Source organism: Oryza brachyantha, chromosome 1, assembly GCF_000231095.2.
Source record: "Oryza brachyantha chromosome 1, ObraRS2, whole genome shotgun sequence".
Classification (NCBI taxonomy): Eukaryota; Viridiplantae; Streptophyta; class Magnoliopsida; order Poales; family Poaceae; genus Oryza; species Oryza brachyantha.
Window position 1 is genome coordinate 18,884,793 of NC_023163.2, and position 16,781 is coordinate 18,901,573.

Consider the following 16,781-nt stretch of genomic DNA (forward strand, 5'->3'; position numbering starts at 1 on the left):
ATTTTGTTGATGCAAGATTATTTAGTGGTGTAAACGATAAAAAGAACTAGTTCAAAATTTTATTTTAAAAAGTGAGATGATAATCTTTTTATATAGAATATTTTTTAAAAAAACACACCATTTATGTAACAACTCAGCCCCAAATACGTATAGACTACTCAATACGTTGAGTGGCTACACGTTCATATTCACTTATACTTTTGTCCATGTTTAGTATAAAAAAGTTAACACAAATGTACAATGCTTGAGGTAAATTGGGCATATAAAATAGTTCAAACATATCTAAACTTTTCATGTGAGACTAATTCCACTAACCAAACAGTTGGGCCTAACGAGCCTAACGCTTAGGCCTAACAAGCTAAATCGGAATAAGAACACATATACGGACCGAAACACTAGCAACGGATTGGAGTATTACAGCTTAGGAATTTAAGAAATGTATAGAAAAAACAAAAAAAAAAAGAATAATCTTCTTAGAAAAACAATCCTAAAGCCGGAACCTTTATGGAAATAAGGGAGTGCACACATAATCTAATAAATAACTATATATCCTAAAACCTAGAATAAGATGAATATTGATTTCTTGATGCTACAAATCTTTTTAACTAGGTAATTCACATAAAAACAGGTGTTGAAACAGCTTTGGGTATGGTCATTGCCACGATGCTTGACAGACAACTAATAAAAAATCATTTGAACAAGCGACTAACATGGTATTTGCACATGCGCATAGCCAGCCAACTGCATGTCCACATATAATCTTACCTAAGCGAAGATGTCACATTTCCAGAGAAGTACGCAACTGCCTCTAGTTTCTTAAGCCGGCCGTATATGAAAATACACTTCTTTTGTAGACTCGTTAGGTAACTAGAAGGGATGTTAGTAAATATAATTTATCTGTTCTAAAATGTAAGTATTTTAGAAAAAAATATAGTATCCCTTAATAAATAAGGAATATGAACAAAGATAAAAAGGTAGGTGGGAATAAAATGAAAATTTTTTTGAATGAGCGGTGATGGATGAGATAAATATTACCGTAAATAGTGCCAAAAATCTTTATTTTGTAGTACAAGATTTAAATTTAAAAAATGTTTAATATTTTCGGATAAAGGGAGTAGATTTTAGGAAAAATAACCAAAATCCCTTCAATTATCACTCTTAATGGAAAATACCTCCTTATTAAATAATTTGTTGCAAATACTCCGTACTAATTCATCTTGGTTTGAAATTTCACCCTATCTTCACTACTCGTGGAAGTTTTTTGCACATTTATATGATCTAGTTGTATCTCATGGATGCCATGTTTACAAAACCTACTACACTATTTAAGTTCGCAGAAAGTATACAACATAGTTAATTAATTCTTGCACGCTTATCTGTATATATATGGCATCAAGCATATCTTCTTTCCTGCTGAAGTGTCACATTGAGCTCATCTTCCTTATCTTAAATCTGTTAGAGAAAGTCCAATAAGACAATCACAATAGCACATGAGGATCTACGACCACAAGAATATATGAGCAGCAACAAAAGATGGCTAATCTCAAATTCAAAGCGAATTAGTATTGAGGTACTTGTAACAAATCAATTTATAGGGGAAATTTCAAACTAAAAGTGACGTTCGAGGGTGTTTGCAATCGTAGTAAAACGCATTTAGAGGCTGTTTTGCTGCACTAGCGTAACATTAGCATGTAATCTAATTTATGATATCGTACGTAGACGCATGATGCAATTACCAAGCAGTGCAAGCAAACAATAATTTGATTAATTTCTCTTTCTGCATCACTCACCAGAAGGATGTGCTACCATCAGATGTTGATGCTCGTGTGAACGGTCTAATTATGCTTGTTCCTTTCGTACATATTAATGACTCTTTATTTGTGTTTGGTCGGTGCCCATATCTGTTCCAATATCATTGTCCCATGATTCCCATCATACATGTTGCCCAAAATATATATACTTCTTTAGCTATAGTTGGTGTCAGTCCAAGTCTAACCAACACTTATCAGTCTCAATCACCAAAGTGTATTACTACTAGATCACCACTCACCAGAGATGCGATATGCCCCCATAACACTGAACCGGCATGGCTGGATGACGCTGACATGCACATCCTCGGCCTAGCTAGCGTTGTGCCTTAATTTGTTCTAGTACATGCACAAATCAAGTTGTCGAGAACTTCAGGTAAAAGCCTAAAACGCTAGTACCTTGAGCGTTTAAAAATTTTAGGAAAATTGCAAGACTGCCATTATATCTAAAGAAATTAATCAGGTCATTCGGTCTGATGAAAATTGGTTTTCTTTTTAAAATTTAGTTCATTTAAAACATGGCCAAAATATCTAAAGAAATTCAATACCGATAAAGTTCAGTTTTCGTTAGTTTGATTCTGTCTTCGATTATGATCAAAGTATGCAATGACTTCAAAAGATAAAAAAAATAAAATGAATCATAACAAAATCTTGGCACCCCTTTGAACATCCTTTTGACGATTAACAAGACAATATAATAGCAAGAAATATATACCACACCAATTTACTAAGATAGCATCAACAATAACGGTTGTAAGTTCTAACCAGTGTGAAACCATGCCTTGGGAGGATAGGGCTTAAGCCCCATGCCTAGGTTCACATTCTCACCGAAATTAGATGAATCTACCATATAAATTCCAAAAATAATTAAGTACATTTTAGCTTAGCTCTAGGCTTAAGGGTTTTATGGTTTCGCCCCTGCTTCTAACTCAACACCGAGTCAGCCAAGATCAAGAAAGCTACTTAGGCCTTTTTTTCCCTAATTTCGGTTATTTCGGTAATTTTGGTTAAGCAAGAAGGATGATGGCGCAATTAACTGAATTAGTCAAAAAGCATGGTGAAATTTTGACAAAAAATTCCAGTGCCACGATCAATAGATCTATAGGTATCACCGAGTAATATCTTGTATATGTAGGGTACAAACTTACTACGAGGATGTAATCAAACATATGACTAAAGAGACAAAACACAAAATATTTATAAATGTCCATACTCTAGGTATAGGTAATGGTCCTTCTCTTGTTTAGACGTATTTCTTTTTGATTTAACACATTGAGTACACCGTACACATCTACGGAGGAAAACCTATTCTAGACTATTCAACTGATTCAACAAGATGAAGTTTTGGAGAGATGGTCGATCAGTAACACATTGCATATTTTCTTATACATCTGGGCATACGCTGTTCCTGATGAGTTAATTAAGCATACATATATTGGCTACCCCATATTTTCTATACTAATAGTATAAGTTTGCTCACAATTTCATTATCAAAGAGAGTGCAGGTATAAAAATCTTAGAAAATTACTTCCCATTGATTTTAATCACGTGTTTGTTCTCATGAGTAACAACCTAAACATAGTTTCTAACCAAGTTCTATAAAAGGTATTATACGATTATGGAACTTAAATTATTAAACATAGTTACGTTTGAAGTGGAGTATTGCAGTGTTTGATCTGTCAAAAGAAACTTTAGATCACAAGTTCACAAGAGGACGGAGCCCCAGTGCCCCACTACGGCTTGTCATGAAGGGCCCCTCTATATTTGTACAGAATTGTTATGTCGGTGGCCGCTTAAAAACTCCAAATTGTATGGTGCAATTATCCTGCCACTGCACGCGAGCCTAACAGAACTATTCAGAGTTTCAGACAGCACACTCTACATTTTCAAAAGTGACATGCATGACCATGGCTTTTCTCTCTTATTTCATTAGAATGCCCCAAGTATCCAATTGATGATAATTAATGTTGACACTTGTACGTAATAACTACATGAGCTAATTTTCTTAAAGTGAGTTTCCCATGTATTATTCCTTATTTCCTTTCTTGTTTTGCCCTATTTCCTTCTTTTTACTCATGTATAATATTCTAAAAAATTAGAGTAAATTTTAGAAAACCCCGGGTTTTGATGCATATGTAATGCAAAACCCCAATTATTGTAATTTGTTTCAAGAAGCCCCATATTTTGGGATAAAATGTTTCAAAAAGACCCATATTTTTATAAAATACTTATTTCCATTATGATATGCGGTATTTTTAATATATATTCACATATAAGTAGAACCAAAATACTCATCATTCCCACCTAATTTATCTTCTTACTTACTCTCACAATACATGATTACAAAAACTTATGGCAATTCTCAATACTAAGATAGGTTAACCGATTGTATAAAAATAGTTATATTATCGATAACTAACATATGTTGAAAATACGGCTAATGTGTATATATACTTAAAAATATCACATACTGTCTTTTTAGAACTATTATGTATAAATATATTAGCTAAATAGATAATACAAGCTTAAATGTGGGGTTCCTAAAAATATTTAGTCTCAAAATATGGGATCCCTGTAGGTGGGGTTTTACGTTACACATGCCTCTGAACCTAAGGTTTCGTGAAATTTACTCAAAAAATTATTTGAAGCAAGAAATAACCTCAGGTTCTTGTTGCCAGTTCACTTCTGAATTTATTTACTCAATCTTGAAATCTGCAATGAGAATCTATATTCTGGATTGTTCAGAAGAAGTGGAGATTCTAGGAGATGTAGTTCCTGATGCTCACTCAAAGCAGAGCAGCTGAGAAAAATCTTCATGGATAAAATAACGGTTTGTTTAGCTAACAAAATTAAATTAGAAGTTCAAAGAAGTGCGAACCCCTTATTCAAAATATAAACCATTTTGTACTTATACATCAAAATTAAGAAAATAGATAAATTGTTTTTTTTTGCCGTTACACATTAACTGGCAACGGAAACGAGAAAGAAAAGATAAAAGAAACACCTAGAAATTCTATGCCTATTTTGTTATCTACCATATCAATTTATAGGTAGTGTCAAAATCTAGGCAAATTTTTTCTATGTTTGTTTTTTTCCCAATGTGGAGCCAGATTTATATTATAGTGATGAAAATCCTATAATTCTAACAAATCAAGCATTGGTATTACCAACTATTTAGCTTCAACCCAAACCATCCTATTTACTATTGAAGCTACCAGAAAATTGGTAGGGTACATTTTGTCATCAATTCAAAGCGGTTCTCTAATGAAAGGTGCCTTTTCTCTAAAAAACGCCCCTCCATTTTTTTAAAAAAAACAAGAAACCTAAGCTTACTTATATTTAAAATGACATTTTTACCATATTTGAAAAGTATATTGATGTACCAAAAATTTTAGTGAAAATTTAGTTACCTAAAGGTACATGTACATTGTATCTCGAGATACTAAATTTTTACACTAGAAAATATAGTATATTAAGATACTTTTTTAAGAATATTTAAAAAGCTCTATTTAAAAAGGAGAATATATATACGACCATAAAGTTGGTTTAGTTTGTAACGTTGGGAACTCATATGGCCTGTTTAAGGAGCTTAGAATTTTAATAAACAGCTGGTGAGAGATCAACTTATCAGAATATAAAAAGGTTGGGTTTCCCAGCTTTTAGTTTCTAGTTTATTTTCTGGATTCTACATCATCAGATTCTCAGAAGGTAAGTACTGTTGGGTGAGTTTCTGACTTCTGAAGATTCTGTGAGAAATTGTAGCTGCTAGAAGCTACCTAAACACACCGACACTCTCCTTACTTTGAGCTTGGTGCATGCTTGGATCAGAACTAGATAGCTTATATGCCCTTCACTCGTCCCTACCGAGGTCTTAAGTTCCTAACCTAACCGATCGCCAAGCTTGTTTAATCCTGGCCTTATGTATCTCAGGCCAGGAGGAGCACTTAATCAATAAAAAAAATCTTAAAAGTAAAAGTCTATATAACGAAAGAATGAGTATAACAAAGAACTTGCTGCAGCAGAGTTTCAGGCTTTCAGCCAAACAGGTCACATCAGTAACAGGCTCTTGCACCGTTGCACGTTATACACAATTTTACAATTTTATGGCTGTATTGAACAGGTCACCCCTTCTGCACACTTTATGCAAAGGGGGTTCTTTTCTCCTCTCTCGGGAGTCAGAACTCTGAACGGAGTATTGGCGGGGACAGAAATACAACCCAGATCAGGAGTAACAACCAGGCATTTACAGAGAGATTTGTATGATGTAACTGCTAATCTCTTCAGCACTTGGGCAAATCCTTAGGCGGTGGCAAAACCGACTCATCGGGACCGCTCCCATCCTCCAATAAAAACGCCGTTTTTAAGTCCCAGCTCGTGTGCACCTCAAGATGACAATGCAAGAACCAAACACCTAAAGTAACAGAGCAACGTTCGTGAATTCTCAATTTGGCTAAGAAAGTTTACTGGCAATGAGTTGTACTTTTGAAAGGACTAAAAAGAAATGGTGAACTGCATATCTCATCTGGGAAGCAGTTTTTTAACACACAAGTGTATACACCTGTTACTTGCATGCCATATAAATATGAAAAAAATTGACAAGATAGTTTAACATGAGTTATATCACTCTACCAACATGCAAGTTTAAATTCAACTTCTAGAAGTTGTAGCAAAAATAACAAAAACAATTATGATTATGCGTATACTTAGTTTCAGTTTTGTTTGTTAGTTTTTGCTACGACTCGTAGAAGTTGAATTTAAACTTGCATGTTTGTGGAGTGATATAAACCATATTAATCTATCTTATCAATTCTTTTTATATTTTTTTGATGACTATTTAGATGGCATGCAAGTACACGGGTGTACCTATACCCGTGTGCTAAAAACTATTTCCCATCTCACCTGGGTTGTTCGCTCTGAACCTGATCGCGGCCCAGCCACCGGCGGGCACGCCGACGGTGTTCCTCTCCGGCGGGTCGACGAGGTTGTACTTGGCCGGGTCCTTGGCCGGGTCGAAGTTGCGGACGCCTCTCCCGACGACAAAGAAGTTGTACCCGTGGAGGTGGAACGGGTGCGACTCGACGGACAGGAGGTTGGTGTCCTGCAGCACCAGCTCCACGGTGGCGTTGTACGCGATCTTGCTCAGCCTCGTGCCGAGCGACGTGCCGAGGCCGGCGGTGAGCGGCACGCCCGTGTAGTTGAACCGCGCCGGCGGGCGGTCCGGGAAGTCCGCGGCATCACGAAGGTGATGTTGTTCAGCGACGCCGCGAGGCGCGACTGGTTCAGGCACGTGTCGCACGGGTCGATGTTGAGCCCGATGGTGTAGAGCAGGTGCCGGTCGACAGCGAGCGGCACGTCCGCCGGGTACCGCGGGGAGCTGAGGCTCCGCCGCTTGTCGTGGAACGCGGCCACGAAGCCGGTGCTGTTCGTGGCCGGCATCAGCTGGGGCAATATCGGGACGACGGAGGTCTGGACGCCGGCGTACTGGAGGATCGCGGTGGCCGTCTTGTTGTCGGCGGGGATGGGCATATTGTTAAAGGGCTTGGCGACCATGAAGTACCGGCCAGGACTCTGGTCGGCCCGGACGAGCACGTTCATGTTCTGCCCCGGGGAGAGCTGCACGGTGGATGTCACGAACGGCTTGTTGTAGGTCACGTCAATCTCGACCACCGTCATGGCGTGGCCGGCGATCGAGAAGAAGAGCTCGTCAATTACCGCAGCGTTGATGATCCGGATCAGGTACGTCTTGCCACTCCGCACCTGCAGCGCGTAGGTATCTGCAACAGCAGCAGCACACAGCACGCACGTTTTTTAGCCATTGCCGACGTAGGCAAAGCGGAGAAGCAGATCGAAAATGCACGCACGTTTCTGGTAGCACGGGAAGAGCGGGCCGGGCTTGCCGTTGATGGTGTGCGCGTCCGACATGTTGGGCGCCATGCCGAGCATGCTGCCCTGCCTCTCCACGGTCTCCACGTCGGCGTGCCACCACTCGCCGAGGATGATCTCGGCCTCGTCGTCGGGCTCGGGGAACGGGTAGGGGACGCCGGCCCCCGGGAGGACGACGACGGCGCTGTGCACGGTGGCGCGCATCCACGCGATGTGGGCGTGCCCCGCTGGCCCGTCACGTTGAAGTCGTAGACGTAGCTCCCGCCGCTGCCGATCGGGCACTGCTTCACGTACGTCGGCCCGTAGTTTTGCTAATGGGTTGGATGAAAATGAGTTAAATGGGTTGGTTTTAATTTGGATTGTGTTTGGTTGGGTGCAAATGGATCGTAGCTTCAAATGGTCTGGATTAGATTGAGTTATAGAGACAAATGGATTGGTATGGACTGGATTTGGTTAAGTTATTTTAGGTTCTAAATGAATTTAACCCGTGGAGGGTAAATGGATTCTTTAATTGGATAGCTAATGGATAAGATAATAGACATACGTAGGGCTCACATGTAGAAATCAATCAAAATTTGTATGAAGTTGCTTTATACATAACAGATCATCCCACTAAATTTCAGTCAAATTTAATAAACTTTTACAGTGTGAACACGAGTTTTAAAATTTTAGATCCGAGTTTATACATATCAAATGGTGCATTTGCAAGAGTGGGTTGAATCCATTTTAATCAAATAGGTTAGTGCGGGTTAGGCTAAAATCAAAGTTGGATTGGTTTGGATTGGATCACAATAAAAAATAATTGGTGCGGGTTGGTTTGGTAGACTAATTAGCACAGAAATGGAGGGAGACGGATTTAGATTGGATTCCAATCTAATCTACTGGCATGCTTACCGGCCCGTCCGCCCACCCGTTCCGCCGCTGCTTCAGCCCGTGCCAGTGGATCGTCACGTTGTGCCTCGTCATGCGGTTGGCCACGTTCACGACGATCCGGTCCCCTTCGCGCGCGTAGATGGTCGGCCCCGGGTAGCCCCGTTCACCGTGACCATGGCCTTCTCGTGGCACAATCTGCTCACGTTGCTCATCACAATCTACGGACGCGCTCGCAAGTACATATATATATGCATGCAAAAACTGAAAAAATGAGCACGTAACGAAACATGGTTCACTGCTTTGATTGATCAGTACGGAACTCACATCGAATTGGTATCTCTTAACATCGGCGCGCGCAGTCACGGTGAAGAGGGCAAGTAGAAGAGTCGAAACCACCAGAGGGAGGCGGCCGCGAGGAGAAGAGGCCATGCTGATTGCTGAAGAGCACAGCAAGCACTCTGTGTTTGCTCGTCGGTGATCGGCGTCAATGACTCAATGCTTTAAAGCTTCAGAGACTACGAGAGGTACGGAAGAACAGGGATATTGTTTTCTTGAGGCAGTTAGAGACCGGCGGTTGGTGAGGTGCATGTTTTGGTGGCGATAGTATCGGCCGGGAGGCTCGGTGCTCGAGGCTGGAATGACCGGGGGAGTAACGCAGGGTTGAGGTGATGCGTGAAGGGATCTGCGACGGCGACGTCAACGGAGGGAAGTGGTGTCGCGGCCGCGCGAGCACCGGGCAGATGGCTGCCGGCAGCACCGGGCTTGTGCTCGACGGCGGCGTCGAGGCTAAGGCTAACTAATTCTCGTATTTTCGATCGGTGATCAGCCTAATCGACCCTGGAATATACACCTGGGTGGTCTTTGGCTTAAAGACAAAGGAAAGAACTATTTTAAAATCCTTAAAAAAAGTAACTTAAATATCATATTTTTCGGTGTAAAATTTTAATACTAGTACCTCAAGATTGTTTAGCTGCTTTTTGGGGAGCAAAAGTTGCCTGTGCGCCTTGATCAGGGCATGCCTCTTGGTACCAGGCATAGGTGACACTGACCGGTTACTGTCGCTGCCATCTGAAACCAATAGTTGGCAGTTGCTCCTCCAAACGAAATGATGTAATGTGTGCGTGCAGACAGTCTAGTTGTTATGCAGATCGAGAGAATCAGTTGCAAATCGTGGTTCTCTTCGGGTACTTTACACTGAAGTAAACAAGGTGTGGGTGCTCGTTTTCGGCATGGAATGCGTCCCACGCAATGCGCTTCCTCTGAAGAGCGGCGATGCAAGCGAGGTGCACCAAAATGCAGGCTGTGTCTTGGAGGTGAAGAGAAGATGAGAGCAAAGTTTACTACTCCAGTAATTGTTTACTAGTATACAGTATACTAGTTAGTGGCTTAGTGCTTGCAGAAGCGTACAACTTTGACTCACTTAGAAGAGGAGACACGGTGTTTCCAAGAGACAGTAGACGATCAGACTAGGTGGAGTGATATAACTTCTATAAGTTAAATTTAAACTTATATAGTGATATAACTCATATCAAACTATCTTATTAACTTTTTTCATATTTTTTATAACTATTTAGATGATATATAAGCAACAGATATATGTACACCCGTGTGCTAAAAAACTTCTTCCTAGGTTGCCACGGTTATAGTTGGTGAAGCATCACCGTGCATGCATACAGATGCAGTGAGAGTCGCTTTGGCTAGCGAATGTATAGCACTACTATACATAGTGTGAGCTCACATTAAGTGCTAGCATCAGATTAGATTGACTTCAAAGCGAAAGAGTCGGACCGAAACAGCTAAACACAAGTTTATATATCAATAGTGATGTCGCCATCTCAATGGCAGAATCTACTAATTAAGGACTACCGAAGCCATCGTTGCCCATCAACCCAAGCCTTGGTGATGAACGGCGCCGCCTCCGCCTGCGTCAGGTCGTGAGACCAGGCGACCCTGCTGTCGGTCTTCGACCCGTCGCCGTAGCACTGGTACTGCCCGTAGAACGCCGTCCTGCGCAAAACCAACGCTGGTGACGAGCGTCGCCATGAAAAAACAGAGAGGGTGTTTGCATATTTATAAAAAAAAATAATTTATGAATAATTTATTATATATATATATATGTATGTATATATATATATATGTATTCTTAGCGATTTTAAAAATAAGACTGAAAAATAAACTTTTGTGAATAACATCTCTAAAATCAATTCTAAATTTAACGATAAAAATTCAAATTATATCTTATAAACATAAGAAAAATAAAAAGATAACGGTGAGAGACGTGGGCTTGAGTTGTGTATTTCGAGAAAAAAATTACGACACTTGAGAATGTATCTCGATATAATAATTCTTTAATATAAATTTTAATATCTTCATATATATAACTAGTACGCAGATATATCGAAGTTTGATGATGGCAAATGTAATACCTACCGGTGCTTTTTCAAGATTTGTAAAATTGACCGTGTATTTTACCTCTGTTTGGCGGGGTCGCCCCAGTCGTCCCAGCCCTGGGGCCTCACGGTGGAGGACATGTAGGTGAGCGCGAAGACGACGCGGGAGTAGGGGCCCCACGGCCGCCCCAGGATGGAGGTGCCGACGCCGACGCCGGTCAGCTTGCACCCCACGAAGCTGTACCCCGTCTCCTCCGACTCCGACGACCGCTGCTGCGCCGTGAACGCCCCGCCGGCGCCGGGGGGCGACGTGGAGTGCAGGTGGCATTTCTGTCTCCAGAAAGATGCATTCTTTGTCATGCGTGAGGCTGACTATTGTGCAGATTAGACCGACCCAGGCGGGCCCCATGTGATTAGGAGATCCTGGGGCCTACCTGTCGGTGGGCCTTTTTCCTACCGGAGTCGTAGCAACTAATTACGTGTAGGATGCAACGGTAAAGTGTAATGTGTGCGTACGTCAAACAGAGCCCGGCCGTTTCCGAAGATGAAGTCGGTGGCGCCCTGCACGTAGCAGCCGCGGTAGTAGTGGCGCCCACTCTCGTCCAGCAGCGTGTCCTGGAACGACACGAACCTGCACCCGTAGAACGCCGCCCTGTCGCCGGCGACCCTCACCGCCACCGCCGGCGCGGTGTCCCCGAACGTGTTCTGCGCTCAGCACGCACACAGGCCGTCCAAAAAGTAATTAACTATCTGACGCCATGCGAAACGCATCCCTGCATCATAAATACTATGCAATTTATTCAGCTCGATCGGGGGGAGGAATTAAGCGCACCTGAAACGTCAGGCGCTTGGCGACGAAGTCGGAGGCCAGGACGGAGACGGTGGGGGACTCGTCGGAGACCCAGGACTCGTTCCAGGTGATCACGGTCGAGCTGGCGCTCGTGCCGGTCAGCGTCACGTACGGCTTGTCCACCACGACCTTCTCCCTGCAGGGAAACCCCAAAACGCACGCACGCACGCACGGCCGTGTCAAACAGACGCCATTAACACGGATCGATCAAGGTCGAGACCTCGTTCGCTCTCTCTACTGCCGGCCTACGGGCAAAACAGAGGATGCGTGTGTAATTTTTGCTCGCCTGTAAACCCCGGGCTTGATCCGGATGACGGTGCCGCCGCCGGCGGAGCCGTTCGCCGGGGCGGCATCGATCGCGTCCTGGATGCTCCGGTGGTCGCCTTTGCCGGACTTGTCGACCGTGACGACGGCGGCGCTCGCGGTCGCGCTCGGCATGGAGGAGAAGAAGCAAGAGCAGAGCAGGGCCAGCGATAGTGCTGCTGCTGCTGCTACCGTTGATGCCGCCGCGGCCCTGCACGGCGGGTAGTTGACCCCATATAACGGCATGTCCAGATGATTCGAGCTCAAGGCAGTCGATCGCTTTCGCGCCATTCGGTGCAGGATCGTCTCGCGGTTTTATATACGTGCACTGAAATAAGACTTTTGGTGATCTTTTGTTTGGTCAACCCCTGCTGCTGCTGCTGCTGCAAAACTTTCATTTTTCATGCAGGGTTCCGTTACGTGATCTGGTCGCCTAACCTAACCTGGTGATCGAGGTGACGGCATCATGGAGGGAACAGGGCAAGCGTAGCACCGCGCCCAGCTGCGAGAAGTAGCTAGCGTGGCTAACTCACTGTACGCTTGGAGACGGAGTTCGTGACACGTGTCGCGTCGAGGGTTTACAAAGCCGACGAAAGCTGATCGGTTTTCACAGGTTTTCGACGTTTCAACGTGGCTCGAAATCAGTTTCCGATTGAAAATCCGAATGCTATTTTTTATGTGCTAAATTCAATTGCCAAACAGTAAATTCGGAATCTATCGAAAAGCGGCCAAAATGTGTTAAAAACTGGGACACCGTTGTTCCGTCGGGTTGAAATGTAAACCCTTGTCGCGTCCATTCGAAGACTTTAGTGGTACATGACATGATGGAAGCGAGGAACGCACTCTTCGTGCATACATTCCGCCTGATGTATGGGTGCAAGATACGGGCAACTGCTGTAGGGAGGGATGGAGAAAGAACTTGCTTGTGATGCTGGAGACAGTGTAACGTACTACTCATGTGCATATTTGCCCCTTTTTACTTTTTTTCCTTTTTCTGTTTCTCCTGTCAAAAAAAATAATTCGGTTTCTTTTAATTAATCACTGCGACGTGTAGCTCTTACCAAATGCTTGCTTGCATATGTTCAGTGGCTTGCTTGATTGGTTACTGGCTTTCTGCTATGGGATAGCTGGAACGTTGTTACGTTAACAGTATTTGCAGTTGCACACAACGGGCAGCCGCCGGCCAGTGTGGAGCTCACGTCTGGTCTGTTCGGTGGAGTGCAGGTTAGATGCTAACGACCCCATCAAAGTCAAGAAGGGAGCCTTGCTTTGTTCTAATGCTACAAGCCATCTCCAAGAAACACACATTTTCTGCCCTTAATTCACGCCAAAGACCGGCTTTCGAAGTTGCATGGCAGGAAGAACAGCTGAAGAAAACACGAGCCCCTTTTTTTTTGGTTTTCGGCAAAAAAAAAATGACAGGGCTTTTCGTGCTAAATGGGCCTGCATGGCCCAGAGCACGGTAGGATAGCTGTGTCGGCCCAAAATCCCCAAACAAACAATACTATCTCCGAAAATGGGCTGTGGGCTGCGTGCAAGCTGTATGCCCCACAAGGCAGGCTTGAGCAGAAAATCTGTACGGAGAAATTTTACGGTATTTGAGAAAGTATATAGATGTGTTAAATTTTTAAGTAATTTTACAGTACTTGAGAAGGTACCAAGAGGTACTATTTTTTCTATGTAAATTTTAGCACCTCTTGATATCTTAGGTACTATGAGGTGCCAAATTTTACACTAAAATTTTAGTATCTCCTGGTACTTTCTCAAACATGGTAAAATTGCTCTAAATTTTTAGCGTACAATTTTGTTGTTTAGAGGTATACTTTTATATTAGATGGTATCTCTAGGTACATTTTTTAGGACGATAAAAATACTCATATGAACAACCAACATGACTCTCAACAAAAGAAATATTTAACTGTGCATCTTCATCGTTCTTGAATTGATTTAGAATTGCTGCAGTTTTAAATTTTTCGCCTATGCGTTGCAGAAAAAGGGCACTGCTTCTGTCTCTTCAGCACCATCCACTGTAAGAACGGGCGTAAGATTCTATTCGTAATTACAATTATTGTGATGAATACAACTGCTAGGTTGCCTGCTTTTAGATTTTCGTTTGCATCATCAGCCTGGAAAAGAATGAAATATTTGCTAATGTCGCTAAGTGCTAACAGTTTTACTGTATTTGTGCAGTTGTCCCATTGTCTCCGATCGAAGTCTGAACAACAAACTGACCGAAAGCAATGCATGAAGGATTCAGCACTGAAAAGAATTTGAGGAAACCTTCCAGCTGGGCACAGAAGCTACCTGAGAGCACGCCTCGAAAGGAAGAAACAGCATACGGTGGACCTGGATTGTTTCACCTGAGATTCCTTGCTTTGGTCGAAACGAGAAAGTTAAGTACAGATCCTTGTGTGCCGGCTTGGTGATGGATTTGCATCAGATAAGAGGCAACGCAGCTCTGAATCCCGTTCTTAAACTCCCAGAGGAGAGCTCATCGTCTTCACCGAATCACCGATCCATGCGAGCCAGGAAAATTGGGGCAGAAGTACGAGAGCAGGACTGCAGCATCTGATCCAGCCGCTGTTTAAGGTACGATGATGTTTTGAACCATTTCCTTGTTGCTAGTGTGCATTTTGAATTTTTGACATCTGCTGAAAAAAAAGAAGAGTTCAAATAGTTTGTCATGTTTGAAGAAAATATGCCAACTTAATTAAACAACGTACCTTGGGAAAACCTCAGCTTTGCTGCAGAAAACAGCTTGTTAATAAATTGAACAGGGCAATGTTCAATCTTAGTACTTCAGTAGAGATTGCAGCTCAAAGAAACAATATCTACATGAAAAGCCAATAATCAACTGATGTCAGGTTATCAACACAAACAGCTCCGTTAACCATGCACCATGTCTTTCCAGCAGAATAATTAACGATGCAAGGAATTACTAGGGCATTACGCTTCCATGGGAAGCAGCTTAAGCTCACGGTTTTACAACATATGAACAAGGGGATCTTCTCCTGGGCGACCCTGATTTCGCGCATACAAAGTGAATCTCCGGCTGCAATTATTCCTCACATTGGTCTAGAGAACATTACAGTCAGAGAGATTCTGAATGCAAAGGGGGAGTCTAAAGCTGGAGCACTCTACTGGTGCTGCACCAGTAATTTGGTACACGAAGCTGTCAAGCATGTAAGAGTTTGTATCTTGCAGTTGAATTTGTTGAAAATAGTGAATATTTTTAAAGAGAAACAGTTCTAAGTGACTAAAAGATCATGTTGAAATTTGTAGATGAAAGCCCACAACGTCGGAGCTCTGGTGGTGCTCAAGTCTAGGGATGAGAAGCAGTTGGCAGGAATCGTAACTGAGAGAGGTAAGATGCAATCAGCAGTTGAGTCTTGAATTTGTAATTGAGAGAACTAAGCCTTTGAATCCATACTGGTGTATCGGTCAACTGGAATTAAAATATTCTGACCTTCCATATTGTAGTACAAAATTGAATTTGACTCTGAAAATCTGTTTGTGATAATTACTTCCAACCATTCTTTTGAAAAAAATAAACTTTGTGATGTTCTCTCTTTTTTCTGAAAGTAAAATAAAATAATAAAAGAGATAGGTAGCAATATAAAGGAAGGGTCTATAGTCATTATAAGATGCTCTGCATAAAAGGTGCGTTAATTATGAGTTTATCCCAAACAGGAGAACATGATGTGATTTTCATAGCTTTAAATACATGAAAAGATAAACACAGCTGAAAAATCCTGTAAAAATCACAAAACATTCTGTTCCACAAAATGGTTTAAAGTGCAGAGTGCACAAACACAACTCTGATAAATAAACCGTCATCTGATACAGATTTCACTAGGAAGATCCTTTTACCAGGAAGATCTTCAGAAGAAACAAGAGTTGGAGACATCATGACGGAAGAGGTGAATGCATTTAGAGACGGGAAACAGTTTTAACAGACAAGACATGATATTCCATTGCTCCTTAGCACCAATGGTTTTCATTACTGTGTTGCAGGACAAGCTAATCACAGTCTCGAGCAATACCAATATTCTGCGAGCAATGGAGCTAATGACAGGTAATGGAGGATTCTCTCATAAAGAGTTTCACTTACATGACTGTATCATATCGTATCTCTCCAACCTGAAGCTAATCTGTTTATTTCTGGTTCATTAACAGACAGGCATATTCGCCATGTTCCAGTTTTTGATGAGAAGGTAGTGGGCATGATTACCATTGGTGATGTTGTCAAGACAATCGTGGACCAGCAGCACCAAGAAGTAAAAGAATTGAAGAAGTACATTAGAGGAGATTATTATTAGCATGTACCTTCGACAAAAAACATAAAATGTGTATGCAATTATGTAACTAAGTGTACACATGTCTTCTTCCTCCTATGTGCTCCACCTGGATAGGTGGTTACAAAGGCTGAGCTTTTCGTACATTAATAAAGCATGTGAGCTGGGTTTAGAAGTTTGGTCTATATGTGGGGTGAGCGTTAGAGCATGGAGATGGAATTTAACTAGTATGAGCGGACCGGGAAGGATACACCTATGGTGTACCAATTATCGTGCCTACGATAAACACTGGGTAGCCAAGTATTGAGAGAATAACCGTCGAAGCATATAAGTAGTTTTTTACATACAGTTCAACTATTAAGAGAAGATAAGGGAAAAT

The 16,781-nt window shown here is 42.1% G+C and overlaps 2 protein-coding genes and 1 pseudogene across 2 annotated transcripts; 1 reads left to right on the top strand and 2 right to left on the bottom strand.

The window, feature by feature from the left end:
- Positions 1 to 6,088: 6,088 nt before the first annotated feature.
- On the bottom strand, positions 6,089 to 8,993 carry LOC102721415 (laccase-2-like). Its single transcript, XM_040525878.1, is given in 8 exon segments — positions 6,089 to 6,219; positions 6,708 to 7,037; positions 7,040 to 7,582; positions 7,670 to 7,915; positions 7,918 to 7,975; positions 8,574 to 8,722; positions 8,725 to 8,782; positions 8,889 to 8,993. Coding segments are annotated over 8 exon segments (1,620 nt in total).
- Positions 8,994 to 10,195: 1,202 nt separating this feature from the next.
- LOC102721698 (putative pectinesterase 11) lies at positions 10,196 to 12,353 on the bottom strand. Its single transcript, XM_040525926.1, has 5 exons — positions 12,091 to 12,353; positions 11,787 to 11,940; positions 11,471 to 11,659; positions 11,037 to 11,284; positions 10,196 to 10,571 (listed from the first exon to the last, which is right to left on the bottom strand). Exons 1-5 carry the CDS (start codon positions 12,351 to 12,353, stop codon positions 10,427 to 10,429), a joined length of 999 nt encoding a protein of 332 aa, XP_040381860.1. The 3' UTR covers positions 10,196 to 10,426.
- Positions 12,354 to 14,532: 2,179 nt separating this feature from the next.
- On the top strand, positions 14,533 to 16,565 carry LOC102722157 (annotated as a pseudogene).
- The last annotated feature ends 216 nt before the right edge of the window (positions 16,566 to 16,781 follow it).